Raw genomic sequence first — 21,392 nt, 5'->3', positions numbered from 1 at the left:
ATATTTCCAGTTGGACGTTATGGTGGAAACTGTTAACTGGCTCCTAGTATCCAGTCTCTCTTTTTATCCTGAGTAATAGACTCTCCCAAGTTTTAGCTGGACATAAGAGTCCCTTGGACTGCAAGGAGATCCAACCAGTCCATTCTAAAGGAGATCAATCCTGAGTGTTCATTGGAAGGACTGATGCTGAAGCTGAAACTCCAATACTTTGGCCATCTCATGCGACGAGTTGACTCACTGGAAAAGACTCTGATCCTGGGAGGGATTGGGGGCGGGAGGAGAAGGGGACGACAGAGAATGAGATGGCTGGATGGCATCACCGACTCGATGGACATGAGTTTGAGTGAACTCTGGGAGTTGGTGATGGACAGGGAAGCCTGGCGTGCTGTGATTCATGGGGTTGCAAGGAGTTGGACATGACTGAGCTACTGAACTGAACTGAACTGATAGCTGCCAAGCCTCAAAGTCTACTTCCAGCCTGTCTGGAGGCTAGGCATGGCCACGTGACTGATGCTGAGCCAGTGGGATGAAAGGGAAGTGATGGGTGAAACTTTGGGTCATCTTCTAAAGGACAAAGCTCTCTGCCCTTCCCCACTGGCCAAGAAGAGAAGTCATTGCAGCAGCCGTGGACTCAGAGAGGGAGGCTTCATGATGAAGAGAACAGAGATTCAATCTCTTTTGACACTGAATAACATTTCTCATTTAAAATTCTAACTATTTAGGGTTTTTTGTTATGGCAGTTAACCTAAACCCTTACTAATTCTGTGGGTACCTCAGAGTGAAAGTGGAAATGTTAGTCGCTCAGTCATGTCCAACTGTGTGACCCCATGGGCTATAGCCCATCAGGCTCCTCTGTCCATGGAATTCTTGAGGCAAGAGTACCAGAGTGGGTTGCCATTCCCTTCTCCAGGAGATCTTCCTCACCTCAAACTAGAGTCCAAACTAAAAATAACTTCTTCCCGGTAAAGTCACCTAAAACTAACTAACAGCCTGTCCCCTTTTTAAAAATGAAGGACTAGCGACAAATAGCCGGTGTCAGCCAACCTAACAGTCAGCCTGGACTGAGGAGAGCTGTATGGGAACCTGAAAGCCAGTTTGACCAAGGTCTCTCTGGTCGTTTGTCAAACGTACCTGCTCTTGGTTGAGCTGACGACAGACATGGGATGGTTGATGTCATCCTTCACCACCATGATGTTGTTCTGCGGACAGAGCAGAGAGAGTAGGTTGCCAGTCCCTCACACTAAACTCCTTTTGTGTCCTCACGCCTCCAGCCCCCAGGCTTCTCAGAGAAGGGCCACATCACATTACTACACCAGCAGGGAGCTGGAGGACTCACTTTGTATTTGCGGAGTATTGAGGAGTGGTTCATGATTCGGTCTGTGTCGGCTGCGTCCCGGGGGACCACCACGATCCCAAAGTCCCCAACGATTACCTCCATCTGAAGAAACCGAAGGAGGGGAGAGAGAGAGAGGAAGTAGCCTTTGGTGAGACCTTGACTCCAAACCCCTACTAAGCAACTAGCTAGCAAGATGGAGCTACCTCCTGTTGGAACCCTAAGCTTCAGTCCCAAACTTGCCTCCTCAGCCCCATCAGTCAGCTCCTTCAAGTAACAACCTGTAACTGTGTTCGTGGAATGAGTGGGAACTTCACCTGGCACACTTAATAAATACCTGTAGACTGAATTAATAATGCTCTCCTGCATGTCTGGGCAAGATCTCTTCAATTCCTGAGGCTCCCGTTGAGCTCATAATGTTGAAGGGCAGCATAAAACATGGCCCTTACCTGGTACGTATCCTCTTGGGTGACACAGATCCTGTTGCTCAGCAACCAGACCCAAGCCCCTGGTTGGTTTACTGAGAGGGGCTGGAAGGCTCTCTAAGCTCACCTATGTCAAAACTGCTGTGGGACTCAGAGTGGTGACAAGCGGGGAAGGGCTTGGAAAGCCCCAGTGTGCGCACAAGTGGTGACGGGGGAGGATTACTGTGGGGTCACTTCTGAAATCAGCCTCTGATAGAAGCCTACTGCCGTCATGAGAAATGATGCCTTTTCATTTAAAATTATCCCCCCCCCGCATTATTGATACAACAGAAGCTTGGGAAAGTGAGAAAAAGAAAAAAAAAGAAAAATCAACCACAACCACACAACCCAGTTAGCCATTGTTAAATTAACATCTTAGTATTTCTATCCAGGGTTCTCTTCTCTATGGGTGTACGTCCACAAGTGGACTGAACTGCAAAATTAACCATCTTATGAAATACCTCTATATATTTTTCATTTAGCACTATATTGCGAGCATTCTCTCATACAGTTAAAAATCTTTGAAAGTGTGTTTTCTCCAGCCTGTGTATTTCATTGCCTGACTATACTGTGATATACCATGACATAGTAAGCCAAATTTGTATTGTAGAAAATATAGAGTCACCTCTAATTTTTGCAGTTATAATAGCACTTTGTTCAAGAGCTGTATGCATAAATCTTTTACCACATCTATTTCCTTAGGATAGGAAGTAGAATAATTGGATGAAAGGATATGAACTGGACATATTTCAAGCTCTTGAGACATATTACCAAGCTGCTTTCTGGAAAGTCGTGCCAATTCTTATTTTCAAAGAGCCTGCGAATTGTAGCATTTAATAGACTTGGATCTAGTCTGGGCATATTACTGTCTAGATCTTGCCAATTAAGGATCCCAGATGGAGGGAGAGTGGGGAGAGGCAGGTTTCTTCTAAGCATGCAGCTTATTGGGCAAGACCTGCTTTGGGGCAAAGAAACCAGGTTTTTCCTCGTTATTCTCCAACCAAGTGCCACAAAAACAGACATTATAGAGCACTATGGTCGCTTCTTCTCTATAGAGAATTTCTTTTTTTAAATTATTTATTTTTTAATTGAAGAATAATTGCTTTACAGAATTTTGTTGTTGAGGTTTTTTAGAGGATTTCTGTATCAGCAGAATTCCCCTTCTAAGCCTGATTCACTGGTTATGCGTGTGTGTGCCCACACGGTGTGCACGTGTGTGCCCTTGGCTATTTGCAGCCGCCGACACCCTACTTCTCCCATTGCTTACAACTGGAGCTAAAGCTGCAATTAAAGATTGACTGGAGGCGCCCCAGGAGGGAAGCTGTGGACATACCATGTCTGAGCCCCCACTGGATCATGCCATTTGGAAGATACAGAACATTACACAACATGCTGCCTCTATTGGTGGTATTCAGATCAGGTAAACTAGCCCCAAGTCTTTGTCCTATGAACCAGGAATGTTAGGGAGGGGCAGGGCAGGGAGTTGAGGTGGATCCAGTGCCTCCTGCCATAGCATTTAGAATATTGCACCACTACTTAGAAGGTAATCGAAGACACTGGCTCATAAATTTGGCTGAACATCAGGATCACGTGAGGAGCTTAAAAAAAAAACCTCATACCCAAGATCAATTAAATCAGAAACTCTGGGAATGGGCCCAGGCATTAGTTTTTTTTTTTTTTACTCCCAAGATTTTAATTTTAATATGTAACCAAGTTTAAGAACCAGTGATCTAAGTACTGAATTAAAACACAAGGGGAATTATTACTGCAGAGAAAGAGAAAAGAGAAGGGATGGAAAGAGAAGGGGAGAGGAGGGAAAAGTTAGAGAAGAGAATCCATCCAGCTGGTATACGTGGAGATTCCGCAACTGCCTCGCTATGCAGGTGTTATGAGATATTATTGCCGATTGTATAACATAGGATCTGAATTCAGTTTGATTCTGAGAATCAGATGGATGTCTCATGTGTGATGTATGAAATAGTGGGTCTATTTAAAGTGAGCATTCCAGGAATTTCCCTGGTGGTCCAGGGATGGTGGTTAAGGGTCTGCCTGCCAATGCAGGGGACACTGGTTCAATCCCTGGTGTGGGAAGATCCCACATGCTGAGGAGCAGCTAAGCCAAAGTGCAACAACTAATGAAGCCTGCATGCCCTAGAGCTCGTGTTCTGCAAGAAGAGAAGCCCCCACAATGAGAAACCCACATACCACAACTAGAGAGTAGACCTCAGCATGTCGCAACTAGAGAAGAGCCCACTCACAACAATGAAGACTCACAACAATGAAGACTCACCACAGCCCAAGATAAATAAAAATTTAAAAAACCTAAAAAAAAGTACGCCTTCTAGTTTAAAGCGGGAAAACAACAGCTCAGAATGGCAGTCAGGCCTCACGGGGACGGCCCTCCGGGTGACATTAGTGCAGCTGCTGCTTTCTACTCAGAAATTGATGACCTGAGCACCTAATCAATAACCACACAGGCTGCTCAGTGGGTGGCAAGCAGATGGAGGCCTCACTGACTGAGACGGACTCCTTTTCCAGAAACAGGTGACAGACGTGCCCCCTGGGAACAGATGTGGCGGAGGAGATGGGTCTACCAGACAAGACACGCAACTTTACCACATCCCAGGAGCATCTCCGCAGACGTCTGGACCAGACTGCAGACCTTTTCTGCTCCTTTGGCCAGACTGGAGGTCATAGGCTTGATTTTCATGCTGGAAGGTGTATGTGGGTGTGTGTTTTGGGGTGATAGGAGGTGCCAGGTGCTAGAGCTGGTAAGGTTGCCCTCATCCCATGGGTACCCATCTCCCTCCAGAGGCTTAGCTGCCTTGCCCACCCCCACCCTCATCCCTACCCCGTCTCCTGTCTTCACGTGGCCTCCAGGATCCACCCTCTCCTGTATCCTCCTACCTCACTGGTTGCTCTTTTGGAGTTTCTCCCTGTACTGTTCCTTCTTGTTTTTTTTTCTTCCAGCTGCTCATCATGTGGGATCTTAGTTTCCCAACCAGGAATCAGACCCGCACCCTGTACACTGGAAATGTGGAGTCTTACCTGCTGGACCACCAGGGAAGTCCCTGTGCTGTTCCTTCTTATTGCCCTGATCTCGAATGACTGGAGTCCCCCAGGCTCAGTCCTTGGACCTCTTTTCTAGCTACACTTGCACTTTTAATGATTTAATTCCATTTCAAAGTTTTAAAGACATACAGAAGGGTCTCAAATTTATATCTCCAGCACAGACTTCTCTCCTAAACTTCAGACTCATGTATCCAGTGGCTCTTCAACAGGCCCACTTGGATGAGGGGTCTCGAGTAATATTCCATAAAGCCCCTGAGTTCTCTGACATCAGTCAGTCCCCTCCACTGCCGTCCCACACACACCAAAATGCTCTTCCTTTCTCATTTCAGTGAATGGAAACTCTTTCTACAGCTGCTCAGGCCAAAATGCTGGCATTATCCTTGATTCCTCTCTCACATCCCACATTCAGTCCATAAAGCAACTCAGTTGACTTGGTTTTCAAAAGAAATCCAAGAACCTTCTCATTCCTCATCATTTCCGTCACTTCGACCTTCAAGCCTCTTCTGGTGGGTTAAATAATGGGCCCCCCAAACACCCAGGTCCCAATCCCTGGAATCTCTGAATGTTCAGTTCAGTTCAGTTCAGTCGCTCAGTCGTGTCCGACTCTCCGTGACCCCATGAATCACAGCACGCCAGGCCTCCCTGTCCATCACCAACTCCCGGAGTTCACTCAAACTCATGTCCACAGAGTCGGTGATGCCATCCAGCCATCTCATTCTCCGTCGTCCCCTTCTCCTCCTGTCCCCAATCCCTCCCAGCATCAGAGTCTTTTCCAGTGAGTCAACTCGTCGCATGAGGTGGCCAAAGTATTGCAGTTTCAGCTTTAGCATCAGTCCTTCCAGTGAGCACCCAGGATTGATCTCCTTTAGAATGGACTGGTTGGATCTTCTTGCAGTCCAAGAGACTCTCAAGAGTCTTCTCCAGCACCACAGTTCAAAAGCATCAATTCTTCGGCGATCAGCTTTCTTCACAGTCCAACTCTCACATCCATACATGACCACGGGAAAAACCATAGCCTTGACTAGACGGAACTAAGGGTCTTGAAATTATCCTGGATGATCTAGGTGGGCCCTTATGTAATAATGAGGGTCCTTACAAGAAGAAGGAGAGGGAGATTTAACTCACGAGAGAGAAGATGATACGAAGATGGAGCAGAGAAGATGCTACACTGTTAGCTCTGAAGATGGAAGAAGGGGCCATGGTGTGCAACAAGTGCAGCTCAAGAATTCGGAAATGGAAAGTAAACAGATTCTGCCTGGGGGCCTGAGGAGGGGCTGTGGCTTTTGACTGTGACTTAGCTTTGGCCCAGTGAAACCATTTCAGACTTCTGGCTTCCAGAAATGAAAGAAAATAAATGTGTGCAGTTTTAAGCCACCAAGTTTGCAGCCACAGAAATTGTCCTTCTCCATCAGCTCCCACTTGGATTGCTCCGGTCTGTTTTTCTCTTGCCTTTTTCCAGTCTATTCCCAACAGCCAGACCAATAATGTGAAATATCAAATTATGTGGTTCCTTGGCTCAAAACCCTTCACTTAAATACCACCTTCTCACAGAGACTTCCACTGGCCACACTGTTTCAACCTCCAACCCTTTGATATAGACCCTCCCCCTCCCCACACCCTCTCAGTCCCCACATCCTAACTCTCCTTCATTTCCCCATTGCATGTGTCTCTAACACCTTGTATATTTTCTTTGTTTAACCTTACTTTTGCCTCTTTCTCTCTCCCCTATGAGGGTAACAACCTTCATGAAGGTAGGGAATTTTATGTTTCATTCATTGCCATGTTCCCAGGTGAAAAGGATCATACACGCTCAATATATACTGTTGAGGAAGAGGATTCCGGCAGAGTCCTCTCTAGGAGCTAGTTGGCTGATATATTCTCCCACTTTAGGATGTGGAAGGCAGCCCCAGTGTACCTAATGGGAACTCTAAGAGACTCCAGGAAGTGACTCTAGAGAGACTTTCAGGTCTCCATGAAAAGCATGGGTAATTTTACTTCTAAACGTTCCCAAACTTCATCTGATTGGTCAGTGGAATCACCTGGGGGAGTTTTACAAACAATAACAGGCCCAGGGATTTTGATACAATGTGTCTACAATCAACCAGAGCCTCTGTCTTTACAAAGCTCCCTAATCCTCAGAGAATGAGATGGCTGGATGGCATCACCGACTCTATGGACATGAGTTTGAGTGAACTCCAGGAGTTGGTGATGGACAGGGAGGCCTGGCGTGCTGTGATTCATGGGGTCGCAGAGAGTTGGACACAACTGAGCGACTGAACTGAACTGGACTGAATCCTCCTGAGGTGCGCCCACTTTGGGATTATTGTTTCTTTTAACAATACAGACAGGGACTTCCCTAGCGGGCAGTGGATGGGAGGGCTTCCCTGGCAGTTTAGCTGGTAAAGAATCCGCCTGCAATGCAGGAGACCCCAGTTCGATTCCCGGGTCGGAAAGATCCCCTGGAGAAGGGATAGGCGACTCACTCCAGTATGCTTGGGCTTCCCTGGTGGCTCAGATGGTAAAGAATCTGCCTGCAACGCAGGAGACCTGGGTTCGATTCCTGAGTCAGGAGAAGAAAATGGCAACCCATGGACAGAGGAGCTTGGCTACAGTCCATGGGCTCACAAAGAGTTGGACTCAACTGAGTGACTCAGCACAGCACAGTGGATGGGAAGCCACCTGCCAACGTAGGGCACATGGGTTCGATCCCTGGTCCAGGAGGATTCCGCCTGCCTCAGGGCAGCTAAGCCCATGTACCACAACTACTGAAACCCACGTGCCGCAACTACTGAATCCCACTTGCCCTACAGCCAGTGCTCCCCAACAAGAGAAGCCACTGCAATGAGAAGCCCCATGCACCTCGGGCAGAGTGCCCCCGCTGGCCACAACTAGAAAAGGCCCTTGTGCAGCAATGAAGACCCAGTGCAACCAAAAATAAATAAATAAACACAAATTTACAAAACAATATAGGCAACTGCCTAAGCTGCTAACGCCCTGGCTTGGTGTAGGATGAAGTCAAAATGAGAGACCTGTGGGATGTGCACTCTGGGAACTCCAGCAAAAATGAAGACTTCCCCCCCACCCCATGCCCTAGAGAGACGAGGGCAGACATCTGACCCCAGGAAATAGAGAGTTTCTCAAGCTCTCCCTGCCCATGGAGCCCTGCGATGGAGCTTCTGTTCCAGCTCGAGTGGCCCAGCACCACCCGTGTCTTCACGGAGACGTCTCTGCTGTCTTGGTCTAGCCTGGGGGAGGGGAGGCGGGTGGGCAGAGGCATTCTGGTTGGCAAGCCCCTCTCCTGATGTGACTGCTGTGACCTCAGTCTGCCACACCGTGGTGAGCAGGATCAGGGTACAGTCTCCCCCCTGCCCGCAGCAGACAGTGGTCTCTCAGGGTAGCTCTGGCCTGTGACCTGTCTCAGAGGTGGGGGTCTGTGCCATTCATCCTGCTTCAACTTCCGGCTCACAGGCTCAGCTTTGATCATATTTTTTCGTCTTCCGGGGCAAAGGCTCCCTGGGGGCAGCAGTGGTAGGGCTGGGGAGAGGAAGTGGGAGGGGGCAGACTCTGCTTCCCCTCCACGTGGGGAATCTGAGGAAAGGATATGACACATGTTGGGGCAGGAAGCAGCTTGGCCTTGGGAGGGAGAACACTCAGGGCAACTGGGCAGCAGATCTCTTGGAAGGAATGCGGAATTACCATCTTCCCTCAGGAGGCAGAATTTCCAGACCTGCCCTACTGGGTTCCACAGATACCTGGCCAGGAAGATGCCCTGTGGTCTTACTTGGGAGCTTCCCAGCACCCCAGGGCAGAGCATGACAGATATGGCTTCATCTCTTGGCTCAATCACTATCTAGTGGGAGACATTAAACAAATGATGAATGATTTCAACCGTATTGCTCTGAAAGATAAGCTGGGTTACTATTAAGTGGTACTACTATTAAAATCTTGTAGTGGCTAATTGTCTTCTAGGTAACTGACGAAAGTTTGGGCCACATCCCACTGTGGAGGCTGAACTCCTCCAACCAAGCTGTTTCCAGGTACTCTTACGTTCTTTCATTCAAAAACTTCTATTGAGTGTTTATGGTGAGCTGGGCACGATCCTGGTGTTGCTCAATAAGATGGACAAGTTCAGTGTGCCCACAGAACTCACCTACAGTCAGGAAAGACCATAAACAACTAAATATGTAAATAAGAAAACATCAGGTGGAGCCAAGTACAATGCTGAATATAAAACAAAATGACCTTGAAGCCCAAACCTAAATGGCAAGAAGGAGCCAGGCATAGAAATACCTGGGAAAAGAACATTCCCAGTGAGGCCACAGCTGGTGCAAAGGCCCTGAGGTGGGAAAAACTATTCAAACAAGGAAATCAAGGTAACTGGAGCACAGAGAGGTAGGGGAAGTACAGAAGAACCAGATCATGATAAAGATGGGATTTCATTCCACATGCAGAGAAACCATTAGAGCATTTTAAACAGAGGGCTTGACTTCCTTTAGCATCAGAATCCAATTTTACATTGACTTGCCCAGGCAAGTCTAACTGGTAAGACCCTCTGTGTAATCATTCTGAGATCAGAGTTCAAAATCCTGACCATCTCCTCAAACAGTCCTCCATTCCCAAGGGAGAGGACCTGAGTCTCTCGGGCTCACTTGTACTTGTTCTCCAGATGAGAATATTCAGGGACGAACAGGGGACTACCAGCAGGAAGGGGAACCAACATTTATCAGGGTACCTGCTATGCACCAGGCATAGTACTAGGAGATTTACTTATTAATGCATTTAATCCTTACAACAACCATTTTCTGAGATATGTGCTTCAGTTCCCACTTTATAGACGGGGAAACCAAGACTCAGTGAAATATAGTAGCTAGTCTGAGCTGCACAGCTAGTAAGTGAATTTGAATTCACTCTTGTCTGCTTTAAAGGCTCTTTTTGACCACATCATGCCTAATTTAGATCCATTTAAAATTTTTTTATGTTGTATTGGGGTATAGACAATTAACAATGTTGTGATAGTTTTCAGGTGAACAGCGAAGGGACTCAGCCAGACATACACATGGATCCATTCCCCTCCAAGTTCCCCTCCCATCCAGGCTGCCACGTGACACTGAGCAGAGTTCCATGTGTTCCAGTAGTCCTTGCTGTTCATCTATTTTAAATATAGCAGTGTGTACATGCCCATCCCCAACTCCCTAACTATCGCTTCTCTCCATCCTTCCACCCCTCCCTCCACCTCACTCTGGGCAACCATGAGCTCGTTCTCGATGTCTGTGAGTCTGTTTCTGTTTTGTAAATAAGTTCTAGATCCATTTTAAGACTCGCAGTTTAGTGACTTGAAATTTTTCGGTTTGAAAATATAATCTTTTTTCCCTGCAGGCTTATGGTGAGCTATGTCCTCAGTTCATTACTCCACATCGCCCCCTAGAGTATGTAATTTTGTGTACTAAAGAGTCGGATACGACTGAGTGACTGAACTGAACTGAGTAGGTTAAACCAGAGGCGAGTGCATCCAGCAGAAGCCACGCAACAGGTGAGGGGCGTCTGAAACATGCTCCTCCCATTTCAGGCAAGAATCCTCCACCCTTGTTCTGCACCCTGCTTCTCTCTAGAGGGAGGGCTGAGCAGAGGCTAGTGCGGGAATGAATTTTCAGGATGGCTTCCTTAATGCAAATTAATGAATGACCCTTCCAGGGGATTTCCCAGAGGAACCCCACGCCCATTTCCAATCTGCTTGGGGGTGTGGGAAGGCAAGGGATTCCAGCCTCAAGTCAAAAGCCTGAAAACCAAAGCAACAGCGCCTTTCACACGAGAACCCTATCTCCCAGGGTAGGGGGTAAGCTGCCTTTCCCTGGGCTGGAAACACGGCATCAGGCTTATCAGTGTGGGGGACTAATCCCTGGGGTGGAAGTGTCCATCGGGCTTCCTGGCTGGGGCGGGACTGTCTGATAAAAACCATCTGAGCCTGAAAAGCCAAATGTTTGTCTTTGCTCCATCTGTCCTGGAGCCCTGGGATTTCTTCTGCAGTGGCCAGTGCCCCAGGCTCTTCCTCTGTCTGTTTTCTTTGGTTGTTTTCCCATAGCTGGTAGATGTAGGAAGCAGTTAGCCCATGCCTGGTTGGCTGGAAAAATGCAGAACACAGCCAATTAGAGCCAGCCTGTGGAATGCTGGGCTTTGAGAAGTGCAAAAAGAAAGAAAAAGAGAAAATAAAATAAAAACTTCCTCATTAGCCCATCTCTGGTGCCTGATGTTCCACCTTCAGGTGTTCATTCCTTTGAGTTAAATATTGACCCTTGCTCATTTAAAATGCAAATACCATTTTCAAGTGGCAAATACATGTAATCATTAAACTGAAATGATTTTGTCTGCTTGCTGAAAAGTCAGAAGCTTCCCAGGCAAAGACCAAGACAAACCTTCTGTTTCAGCCAAAGAGAACCATCTCCCCAAAATGTCTTATTCCTACCACTGGATCTTCGACAGCCTTCTCTCAACCCCCAAAGCCCTTGCTTCTCTTTGCACTCACTTAAATCCAATCCTGCCCATCATTCAAAGCCCAGCTGAAGCTACTGAAAGAAAGTGAAAGTGAAGTCACTCAGTCGTGTCCTACTCTGCAACCCCATGGACTATAGCCTACCAGGCTCCTCTGTCCATGGGACTTTCCAGGCAAGAGTACTGGAGTGGGTTGCCATTTCCTTCTGCAGAGGATCTTCCCAACCCGGGTTGGGAAGGGATCGAACCTGGGTCTACGGCATTGTAGGCAGACGCTTTACTGTCTGAGCCACCAGGGAAGCTGGGCTGCTGGGCTGCTGTGAACTACATGTCATTCTTCCCACTTGTCTGTCTTACCTGCATTAGGGAACTGAACATATGCAAAGTCCTGCTCTGCTGTTAATAGCTAAGTGGTCTTGAAAAAGTCCGATTTCCCAGGTGGTGCAGTGGTAAGGAATCCGCCTGCCAATACAGGAAATGAGGGTCCGATCCCTGGGGTTGGGAAGATCCCCTGGAGGAAGAAATGGCAACCAACTCCAGTATTCTTGCCTGGGAAATCCCATGGACAGAGGAAGCTGGTGGACTGCAGTCCATGGGGTCGCAAAGAGTTGGACACCACTGAGCATGCACACGGGCATGCACGCTCGGACAAGTCCAGTCCAAGTGAGTCCTGGTTTCCATATCTATAAATGGGAATCAACATTCCACTTTCAGGAGTGTTCCGGGGGTTAACTGAGATAAGCCATGAGAAACAAGAAAAGTGTTTATTGTCTGTCTCCCCCATAGAAAGCAAAGCGCACATGGTCGGAAACTTGACATATCCTGTTTTCTTTGTTCCTTCAGCCCTAGAACAGTGTCTGGCACATGACAGGTACTCAATAAATATTTTAAAACCAATGAATAAATAACAGCCAACATTTATTGACTGCTTACTAAGTTGAAGAACTCTTTTAAACTTTCTGTATGTTTCATTTCAGGTACTATAATGAACTATAGAATGAAAACTGAAAGATATTTTTAGGAAGTGCTGCAAGGACCAATAAAGTACTTACATTCATACTAGGCACTCAGTATTAGCTGAAAGATTGATGGAAGGAAAGAATGCCTGAATCAGAATTAATCTGCCAGATTGCCTTCCATTATCCTATAATGGAAAAAGCAGCTGGCAGCATAAGATCACCAGGCGATGGGCTCTGTTTGAGGGAGGGGAGGAGGATAAGAGTTTCCTGTCTCACAAATCTGCCATGACTTGACCCTTCAGGCTTTGGCCTTGACTTCTCACAGACCCTGGTCCACGCCTGGACACCTGCTTCCCTGCTGGTGTCAGGATGTGTGTCTGCTGTGTGCTTACTTGCTCAGTCATGTCTGACTCTTTGCGACTTTGTTGTCTGCAGCCCACCAGGCTCCTCTGTCCATGGGATTCTCCAGGCAAGAATACTGAAGTGGGTAGCCATTCCCTGCTCCAGGGGCTCTTCCTGACCCAGGGATCGAACCTGGGTCTCCTGCATTGCAGGTGGATTCTTTACCACCTAAGCCACCAGGGAAGCCCAGCGTCAGGATGCAGCATAGCAAAGATCAGGTCTCCTGGGGGAGACTCTTCTGATTAAAAGCTTGGGAATGGGATAGGCTGGGGGGACTGGGTCCCCGTCTCCAAAAGCGGGTCCAGGAAACTGAATCAAGAATGAAAATGCCAAGTGCCAGACCAAGCAGAAGCAACTCTTCTGTGTTCCATGGAGAGAAATGTGATGAATATGTATGGCATTTTCTCTCCATGGGATGTAAGGAGAAAGGGTGTGTCACTGGTCAGAGAAGGTCAGAATTCACTATGGGCTAATGGATCTTTGTGTCTATTGGGAAATGCCCAAGGGATGTGCTTGGGTTGGGGTGAGTAGTTGTGTAATTACATTTCTGGATGGAGAGCATAGGTTCAGGAATCCAGAGCAAAAGAACGAGCAAGACTGACTCAATGAGAGTCTGTGATTGTGCCGAGAGAGGCCTTGGCAGCCCTGTTGTGGAACAGACTGTCCCAGCTGCTTCCGACTGGGTGGGGACACTGCTCCTCATGGCCTCTGATGAGCGTTCTTTACAGAAGGGTGGAGAGGCTCCTATGTTCCCCCCAGACCTTTTTGAACTAGTGGCTTCTCCCTGCTTTGTTTGTGAGGATTCTGGAGATGACACGGGAAGCTGGAATGCAGAGCAAGGACCTAGGACTTTTCCAAGAAACCTGGCTCTCTTCCCCACCTTTCTGTCCCAACATTGGCAGATTCAGAGCTTTAGGCTCATGGTCACTGAGCACAGGTCTGCGGCCATCAAGTATCACTTGAGACACTGGGTAATGAAAAGAAATGTGTTCTGATAAAGGGTGGACTAAAGTCACGATAACGTGATCACTGATCTAGAGCCAGACATCTTGGAATGTGAAGTCAAGTGGGCCTTAGAAAGCATCGCTACGAACAAAGCTAGTGGAGGTGATGGAATTCCAGTTGAGCTATTTCAAATCTTGAAAGATGATGCTGTGAAAGTGCTTCACTCAATATGCCAGCAAATTTGGAAAACTCAGCAGTGGCCACAGGACTGGAAAAGGTCAGTCTTCATTCCAATCCCAAAGAAAGGCAATGCCAAAGAATGCTCAAACTGCTGCACAATTGCACTCATCTCACACGCTAGTAAAGTCATGCTCAAAATTCTCCAGGCCAGGCTTCAGCAATATGTGAACCGTGAACTCCCAGATGTTCAAGCAGGTTTTAGAAAAGGCAGAGGCACCAGAGATCAAATTGCCAACATCTGCTGGATCATGGAGAAAGCGAGAGAGTTCCAGAAAACCATCTATTTCTGCTTCATTGACTATGCCAAAGCCTTTGACTGTGTGGATCACAATAAACTGTGGAAAATTCTGAAAGAGATGGGAATACCAGACCACCTGACCTGCCTCTTGAGAAACCTGTATGCAGGTCAGGAAGCAATAGTCAGAACTGGTCATGGAACAACAGACTGGTTCCAAATAGGAAAAGGAGTACGTCAAGGTTGTATATTGTCACCCTGCTTATTTAACTTATATGCAGAGTACATCATGAGGAATGCTGGGCTGGAAGAAGCACAAGCTGGAATCAAGATTGCTGGGAGAAATATCAATAACCTCAGATATGCAGATGACACCACCCTTATGGCAGAAAGTGAAGAGGAACTCAAAAGCCTCTTGATGAAAGTGAAAGAGGAGAGTGAAAAAGTTGGCTTGAAGCTCAACATTCAGAAAACAAAGATCATGGCATCTGGTCCCATCACTTCATGGGAAACAGATGGAAAAACAGTGGAGACAGTGTCAGATTTTATTTTTTCGGGCTCCAAAATCACTGCAGATACTGATTGCAGCCATGAAATTAAAAGACGCTTACTCCTTGGAAGGAAAGTTATGACCAACCTAGATAGCCTATTAAAAAGCAGAGACATTACTTTGCCAACAAAGGTCTGTCTAGTCAAGGCTATGGTTTTTCCCGTGGTCATGTATGGATGTGAGAGTTGGACTATGAAGAAGGCTGATCGCCGAAGAGTTGATGCTTTTGAACTGTGGTGCTGGAGAAGACTCTTGAGAGTCTCTTGGACTGCAAGGAGATCCAACCAGTCCATTCTAGAGGAGATCAATCCTGGGTGTTCATTGGAGGGACTGATGCTAAAGCTGAAACTGCAATACTTTGGCCACCTCATGCGACGAGTTGACTCACTGGAAAAGACTCTGATGCTGGGAAAGGTTGGGGGCAGAAGGAGAAGGGGCCGACAGAGAATGAGATGGCTGGATGGCATCACCGACTCTGTGGACATGAGTTTGGGTGAACTCCAGGAGTTGGTGATGGACAGGGAGGCCTGGCGTGCTGTGATTCAGGGGGTCGCAGAGAGTCGGACACGACTGAGTGACTGAACTGAATTGAACTGAAATGAATGAAACTGGGGGCAGAAGTGGGTCTCACATACCTCATCCCAGGTAATCTCATAGTTAGGAACAGAGATCCCTAAAACGAGTTGCTTCCAGGCAAACTCCAGAGGGTAGAACAGAGGCAGGAGGTGTGGAGCATGTCCCCACCCCACCACCACCTACCAGGGAAAGCAACTGGAATTCATTCCCTGTGGACAGAAACTCTGAAACATCAGTAGCAGTGCAATCAAGAGAGGAGGCTGAGCCCTGCCTGGATAAGAGATAAGAGACTACACATTTCTCATTCTCGAAGTCAAGGAAACCCTCCCAACTAGAAATATCCTTAAGAGGTCAAAAGTGGAGTGATGCCAACTACCCATAGGCCTCTTGGGTGAAATCCATCTTGGCTGAGAGATGTGATAGACATGGGAGGCTCCTGAGATACACCAAATACACACCCAGAGCCAGACAGATCGAAACGACTGGCCAAAGGAAACCTGGAAGAAATGTCTCATAAAAGTGATTCAACCTATCATGAGGGCGCGGCTCTCTGAGTCCTCCCATCTGTCTAGCCACACGTACTGTGTTCTCCTCCTCCTAATAAACACTTCACTTGTCACTCCTTGTTGTCTTTGTGGGAATTCTTTTCTGCAGAGTTGAAGGACTAGGGTCTTGTTTCAGACCCCTGGTCTAGCAGTTAGGATTCGGTGCTCTCACCTCTGAGACCTGGCCTCAGTCTCTGGCCAGGAACCGAAACCCTGCTTCAAGCCACTGCAGGCTGAGGCCACCTGAGATCAGAACTATTAGAATCAGCAGGCCTCACCCTGGACCAGTCTTGAAAGAAAGACCTTTCTTTCCTAGACTGTGAGCTCCAACCTTCCCCCCAGTAAGGACAGTGGGATAAATCACTGAGTTGCTAGCTAGTTTCATGCTCCCCGTGTCCACCTTTGTCCAATCCCCACCCTATTTCTAGCGGAGAACCAGAGCCTTTATGAAAGGAATTTGCAGGGCAGAAAACAGAACGTTTTGAAGTCACTGGCTTTAAACATACTGATGAGATGTCCCTTGAGGTCCTGAGGAGGGAAGAGACAATAGAGGCACTATCTTCAGAGGAGAAAGAAGAGGTTCCACTGCCCCCTGCTCCTTCCACACTAGAAAGAAGCTGGAGATCCGTGAAGCCCACCCCTGCCCTAAGGGCAAAGCCTCAGGAGAAGACAGGGGCAGGATCATAGGTGGGTGGGGTCCAGCATCAGGCTTCCAGACTCAGTCAGGAGTCCCATTCCCCAGTTGGGCATGGAGGGGAGGGCCACCCACCTCAAGGTCCCAAGAGGGAAGATGTGTGTGGCAACCCCAATGAAGAGATGCTCGCGTTCGAAGCCCATGAGAGTCTCTCAGGCTCCACTGGTCAGCAGTGACTGAGACCTATTTCCCATCATCCCTGGGGGTAGTGATTTGGAGTTGAATTTTCATTTGGTATGAATAAATTACATGTGATATTTCTAGCACACCTCTGTTGTGGCCTGAGAGTCACACTCATTATGTAAGGAAACAGCTCCATGTGTTTGTTTTTTTTTTTTGCCTCTACCTCAGATGGCATGATTCTAAGGACCGCAAAGAGTCTTCGTGGATGCTCGAGGGTGGGGAGATTGGCACTCCAGGTTCTAGAAAGTCCTCTGGAGTGAGCCCTGAGGGTCTGCTTCACCCAATCGCCCTTCTGCCCGTGCTGTGGACGGGAATTCTCAGCCCCTTCAGCTGCACAGACGTGGGCTCCCCGCTTGGTCTGGATCTGCTGCGCCTCTGGGAGTAGCCAGTCTGGGCGCTCTGGTCCCCAGGGTGACGGTCAGGTGGGAAGATGGTTGAATAAATGAGCGTCAATTCCGCCCCCACCGCCACAGCTACCCCAGCACATCAACAGCTTTTGGTTTCTCCATTTTTCTCTTTTAACCAACGCATTCCACTTCCGGTTGGTCCCACTTCAGCCTCAGGGACCAACGGGAAGAGCAGTGACCTGGGGCTCTTTTCCCTGGTCTCTGCAAGTCGGACCTGACAAGGTCAGGAGCAGCCATTTTGGAGAGAAGCTAGAGGCCCTGCAGTCAGCGCAGAGGGGCTGGCTGTGCTTCAAGGGCCCCCAGTTGTGTCTGTTTCAGGCTCCAGAAAGCCTGTGTCTGCCCTTGAGAGGCACACATTACAAGTCACATGTAGCAAGGAGGCCCCTGAGACGTCCTGCTCACGAGGTGGCCCTTCAGGCTGCTGCCCTGTCACTTTATCCCTGTAAATCCCCTCCCTGGCTGCCAGGGGCTCCCCGTGGGAAGGGGCCTCAGGCTACTGCCCGGATTTGCCTGGATTCTTGAAAGAGCTTTGCTGAAATCTTGTACAGAACTTCTCCCGCATTACTTTTTCCTTTCAAAGCAGCTTGCGAAGTAGAGAGGAAAGTAAAAGTTAATTAAGCCACTTAATCCAGAATTGAAAAGAGGTTTAAAATTTCACCTGCAAGAAATAGTTCAGGCGTGGAGAGGAAAGGGCTTACACAGTATAATTCGTTTCCCCTGAAACCCTCCCTCCCTGCTTGGTTATCCCACAGCGCGTTAGCATCTAGGCCCTTCACCTTGAATGTCTGTGTGTTTACAGATGTGTCCATTTAGGTAGATTCACTTAGTTGTTGGATGCCACTGTGTCAGGTGCTCGACTGGGCACTTTACACGGACAATCTCATTTAATTCTTCCCAAACCCTATGAAAGGGGTACTATTATGATGCCCATTTTTGAGATGAGAAAAATTGATGCTTGTAATATATCTTGTCACGAGCTGTGCTAGAGCAGAGCTAAGATCTTGAGTTTCACCCTGAAGGGTGTCTCTTTCCCTTCAGAGACATATATGTACATGAAAAAATTTCATAAGCTGACATCTCGCCACCTAATACTTTGGGGCAGAAACTGTACTGTATATTGCTTTTAAAATCTCAGAATGCTACAGATAACATTCTTCAGGTTTAGAAAACCACAGCTCAAAGGAGTTGAGTAATTTACATGGGGTCACACAGTAAATAATTTAAAAAAAATGTGCTAGGTCTAACTATCAGATGAAAGAATTCATGAAAGAACAAAAATGAATGTATGTCTAAAGGGCGAGGAACTTACAAATTAGCTAGTTTAAGACCATCTCAGCCAGATCTGGTAACAACTTGTCCACTGAGCTTCTAAATGGTATAAGTTTCAATTCCTGGTTCCCTAAATCCCAAGTCAATTGCCAGAAGGATCCTACCGACCTTTTATCATTAACGTCTCCCCTCTTGACCCTTTTTCTCTTGTTAAGGAAATTCTAGGATGGTATTTACCACCTCTTCAAAAAGAATCAAAGGAAAACAAAGCACATAATAATTTCAAAAGGGCAAAGGCTTTTTCTTTTTTAAAAAGACCTCCCTCCCCCACCTCTCCGCACCAGCAGACCTAAGTGCTGTTTGGCGAAGGTATTCTATGACTCAGATTGCCTTTTTCCCAGGGGCTTTCCAGGAGCAAGCATGAGGGGGAGTGAGTGTAAAAATACAAGAGGAGATAAAGCTTGGGGGCAGTGAGAATTTTTTTCCATCACGATGTGAACGGATTGCCCTCCTGGGAGCTCATGGGAGAGGGGAGACTCAAGCTGGGGAGGGAGGCTGGGTGGGGAGGGAAGACCAGGGGTCAGAGTTGAGCGCCCCTCCCCATCCTGCCCCACACCAGCTGTGCGCAGGCCACAGCCCTGCTACTCACATCTGCCTCGTTCCACAGCCCTGGGATGCAGAAGGACTCCAGAAGGTCACTGCCACACAGCAGCAAGATCCGCAGCTCTGAGGAGGGGGGACAAAGTTAGCAAAGGGAGAGGGAAACATTCAAGTCTCAGCCTTTTCCCTCCGACCAGCACTGAAACCTCTGCTCACCCCTCCCCCAGGCTCATTTACAGACCACTCTCACTCCCTGAAGGAGGAACCTCTCTCCTGCGGAATGGAGCAGACGGAGAGAATAACTATCCTGGTTTGCTGGGACTGAAGGATTTTCAGGATGGGTTTCATGCTAAACCAGGATGGCTGGTCACCCACAGTCTAAGGCAGCTACACGCCTTGTGTGAGGTCTAAGAGGCTCTCTTTTTCGCTCTATATCAAACCAAAGTGCCCGTGGAGTTTGGCTTCTCTGCTGCTGGGCATCCTCTGGGGTTTGTCTTCTATCACAAGTGTGACGTGATGGGGGCAGGGGACATGGAGTGCACCCCCAATTCACCAGCTGGCTCAGCTCATCAGACGTCCTCCCTGTGCGTGGCCGCTGTCCTCAGCAAAGGGCTTGAGAAGCGAGGCTGCCCCCATCTTCCCAACTCCCAGGCACATTTCCAGCTTATCACTTGTTTTTCTTCCCTTGTTAAGCCCAGTCTGAATTATCCCAGCGAGGCCACTGTTGCTTAAAACAGGCAGCAAAATGACTCGGGTGTGAAAACTGAGCAACGGGGGTGAAAAAGAATCCTGGGATTCTCAGAACCACCTGGGGAGAGACCTCCACCTGGGTTGAGACTCAGGCTACGTGTTTGGTTCCCGGGTACTTTCCCCAGGCTTTCATCAGGTGCTGTGCTTAGTTGCTCAGTCGTGTCCGACTCTTTGTGAACCCATGGACTGTAGCCCACCAGGCTTCTCTGTCCATGGGATCCTCCAGGCAAGAATACTCTTGCCATGCTCTCCTCTAGGGAATCTTTCCCAATCCAGGGATCAAACCCAGGTCTCCCTCATTGCAGGCGGATTCTTTATGGTCTGAGCCACCAGGCTCTATCATCAGGGGGCTGTGACTGTGGGCATCCTGTCGGAACCAGTGACACAGCCCTACTCTGAGCCTCCAGAGACCGCTGCCACCCTGGCCCCAGAGGCTGAGGGCCGGCAGCTCTGTCCTCCTCAGACCCCGTAGCTAGCTCAGGGACCTGCCGAGGACTTTCAGGTGGTGAGCTCGCCCCGGGTGCAGGTCAGTGGGAGACTGCTGGGCTGACGAAAGACAGGGTCAGCATCTCACAGTCATCGGCACAGCTCATCCTCAGGGAGTCCCCTGCAGCACCGGGGTCTTAATGCCTGAATATTCCTGCAGCCTCCCACCTCCCCCTCCCCTGTCACACTGTCATCTAATGTTCTGTTTACATCCAGGGACCTTAATAGATCTTTATATACCCAGGGCCTAGCAGAGTGACCTGCGCACAGCAGGTGCTCAGGATGTGTTGAATGAGCGAATGACAGAGAGGCTGGCCACAGAGGCCATGTGGACAGGCTGTCTCAGAGCCTTCTGGGTACCCCGGGATGGCAGTACCAGATGGTGACTGTGGCCTCGGCTCTTGCAGCATGGAGGCCCTGGTCATGGTACGCCTCCAGCCTCGGGATGGCCGAGAGGAGCCAGACCGGGCTGACTCTGGGTTCCTAATGTTCCCTGTCCCCTGCTCGGAGCCGCCCAGAGTTCCAGGTCTGCTCTGTTGAAAGGCTACAGCTCTATAACCGTGGGCCTAAAACTTTGGTTTGGAGGCCACGTCCAGGAGACCTGCTGACCCTCAGCTTTTTCTTTATCAGTGGTTCTCAACCAGGGGTGATTCTGCCTCCAGAATTTGGCATGGTCAGACCTTTTTTTGGTCGTCAAGGCTGGAGAGAGAGGTGTGCTACCGGCCCCTAGTGCTGGGAGGGCAGGAACGCTGCTCAAAAGTCCCCCGGCACACAGCCAGCCCCCACACCTCAGGGTTACGCCTGTTTCCTACGACAACGGTGGTGTGGTTGAGAAACCCTGCTCTGCGGCCATGGAAATGAATCGCTTTTCAATTCCCAATCCAGAGACTCACTTTCTCACTCGAGTATAACGCAGGATTATTTTTGAAGCCAAAGCAGAGCAAGTTAAAGCAGGGGGTTTCCACCTTTGCTTGCAGCACCGGAACGGATGGATTTGTCACAGACCAGAGGCCCCGGCCAGAGAAGGCAATGGCAAGCCACTCCAGTACTCTTGCCTGGAAAATCCCATGGATGGAGGAGCCTGGTAGGCTGCAGTCCGTGGGGTCGCTAAGGGTCGGACATGACTGAGCGACTTCACTTTCACTTTTCACTTTCACACATTGGAGAAGGAAATGGCAACCCACTCCAGTGTTCTT

The 21,392-nt window shown here is 48.5% G+C and overlaps 1 protein-coding gene across 2 annotated transcripts in view; it reads right to left on the bottom strand.

Annotated features, from left to right (window-relative positions):
- NMNAT2 (nicotinamide nucleotide adenylyltransferase 2) overlaps nucleotides 1-21,392 on the bottom strand; it is a 231,966-nt gene that overhangs the window by 6,160 nt on the left and 204,414 nt on the right. The window contains exons 11-13 of one of the 2 annotated variants that reach the window (XM_088845279.1): nucleotides 19,010-19,086; nucleotides 1,337-1,438; nucleotides 1,132-1,199 (exon numbers count right to left, since the gene is read on the bottom strand). In XM_088845279.1, coding sequence (XP_088701405.1) covers nucleotides 1,132-1,199; nucleotides 1,337-1,438; nucleotides 19,010-19,086 — 247 coding nt within the window. Of the gene's footprint in view, nucleotides 1-1,131; nucleotides 1,200-1,336; nucleotides 1,439-9,842; nucleotides 10,988-19,009; nucleotides 19,087-21,392 lie in introns of those variants that run through there. The other variant, XM_055419126.2, reaches the window with a different exon arrangement.

This window comes from Moschus berezovskii, chromosome 17 (assembly GCF_049115385.1).
Source record: "Moschus berezovskii isolate FMDL1 chromosome 17, NW_MosBer_1.0, whole genome shotgun sequence".
NCBI lineage: Eukaryota > Metazoa > Chordata > Mammalia > Artiodactyla > Moschidae > Moschus > Moschus berezovskii.
Note: the sequence above shows the minus strand (reverse complement) of the source record. Positions and strands in the feature narration are given on the sequence as shown.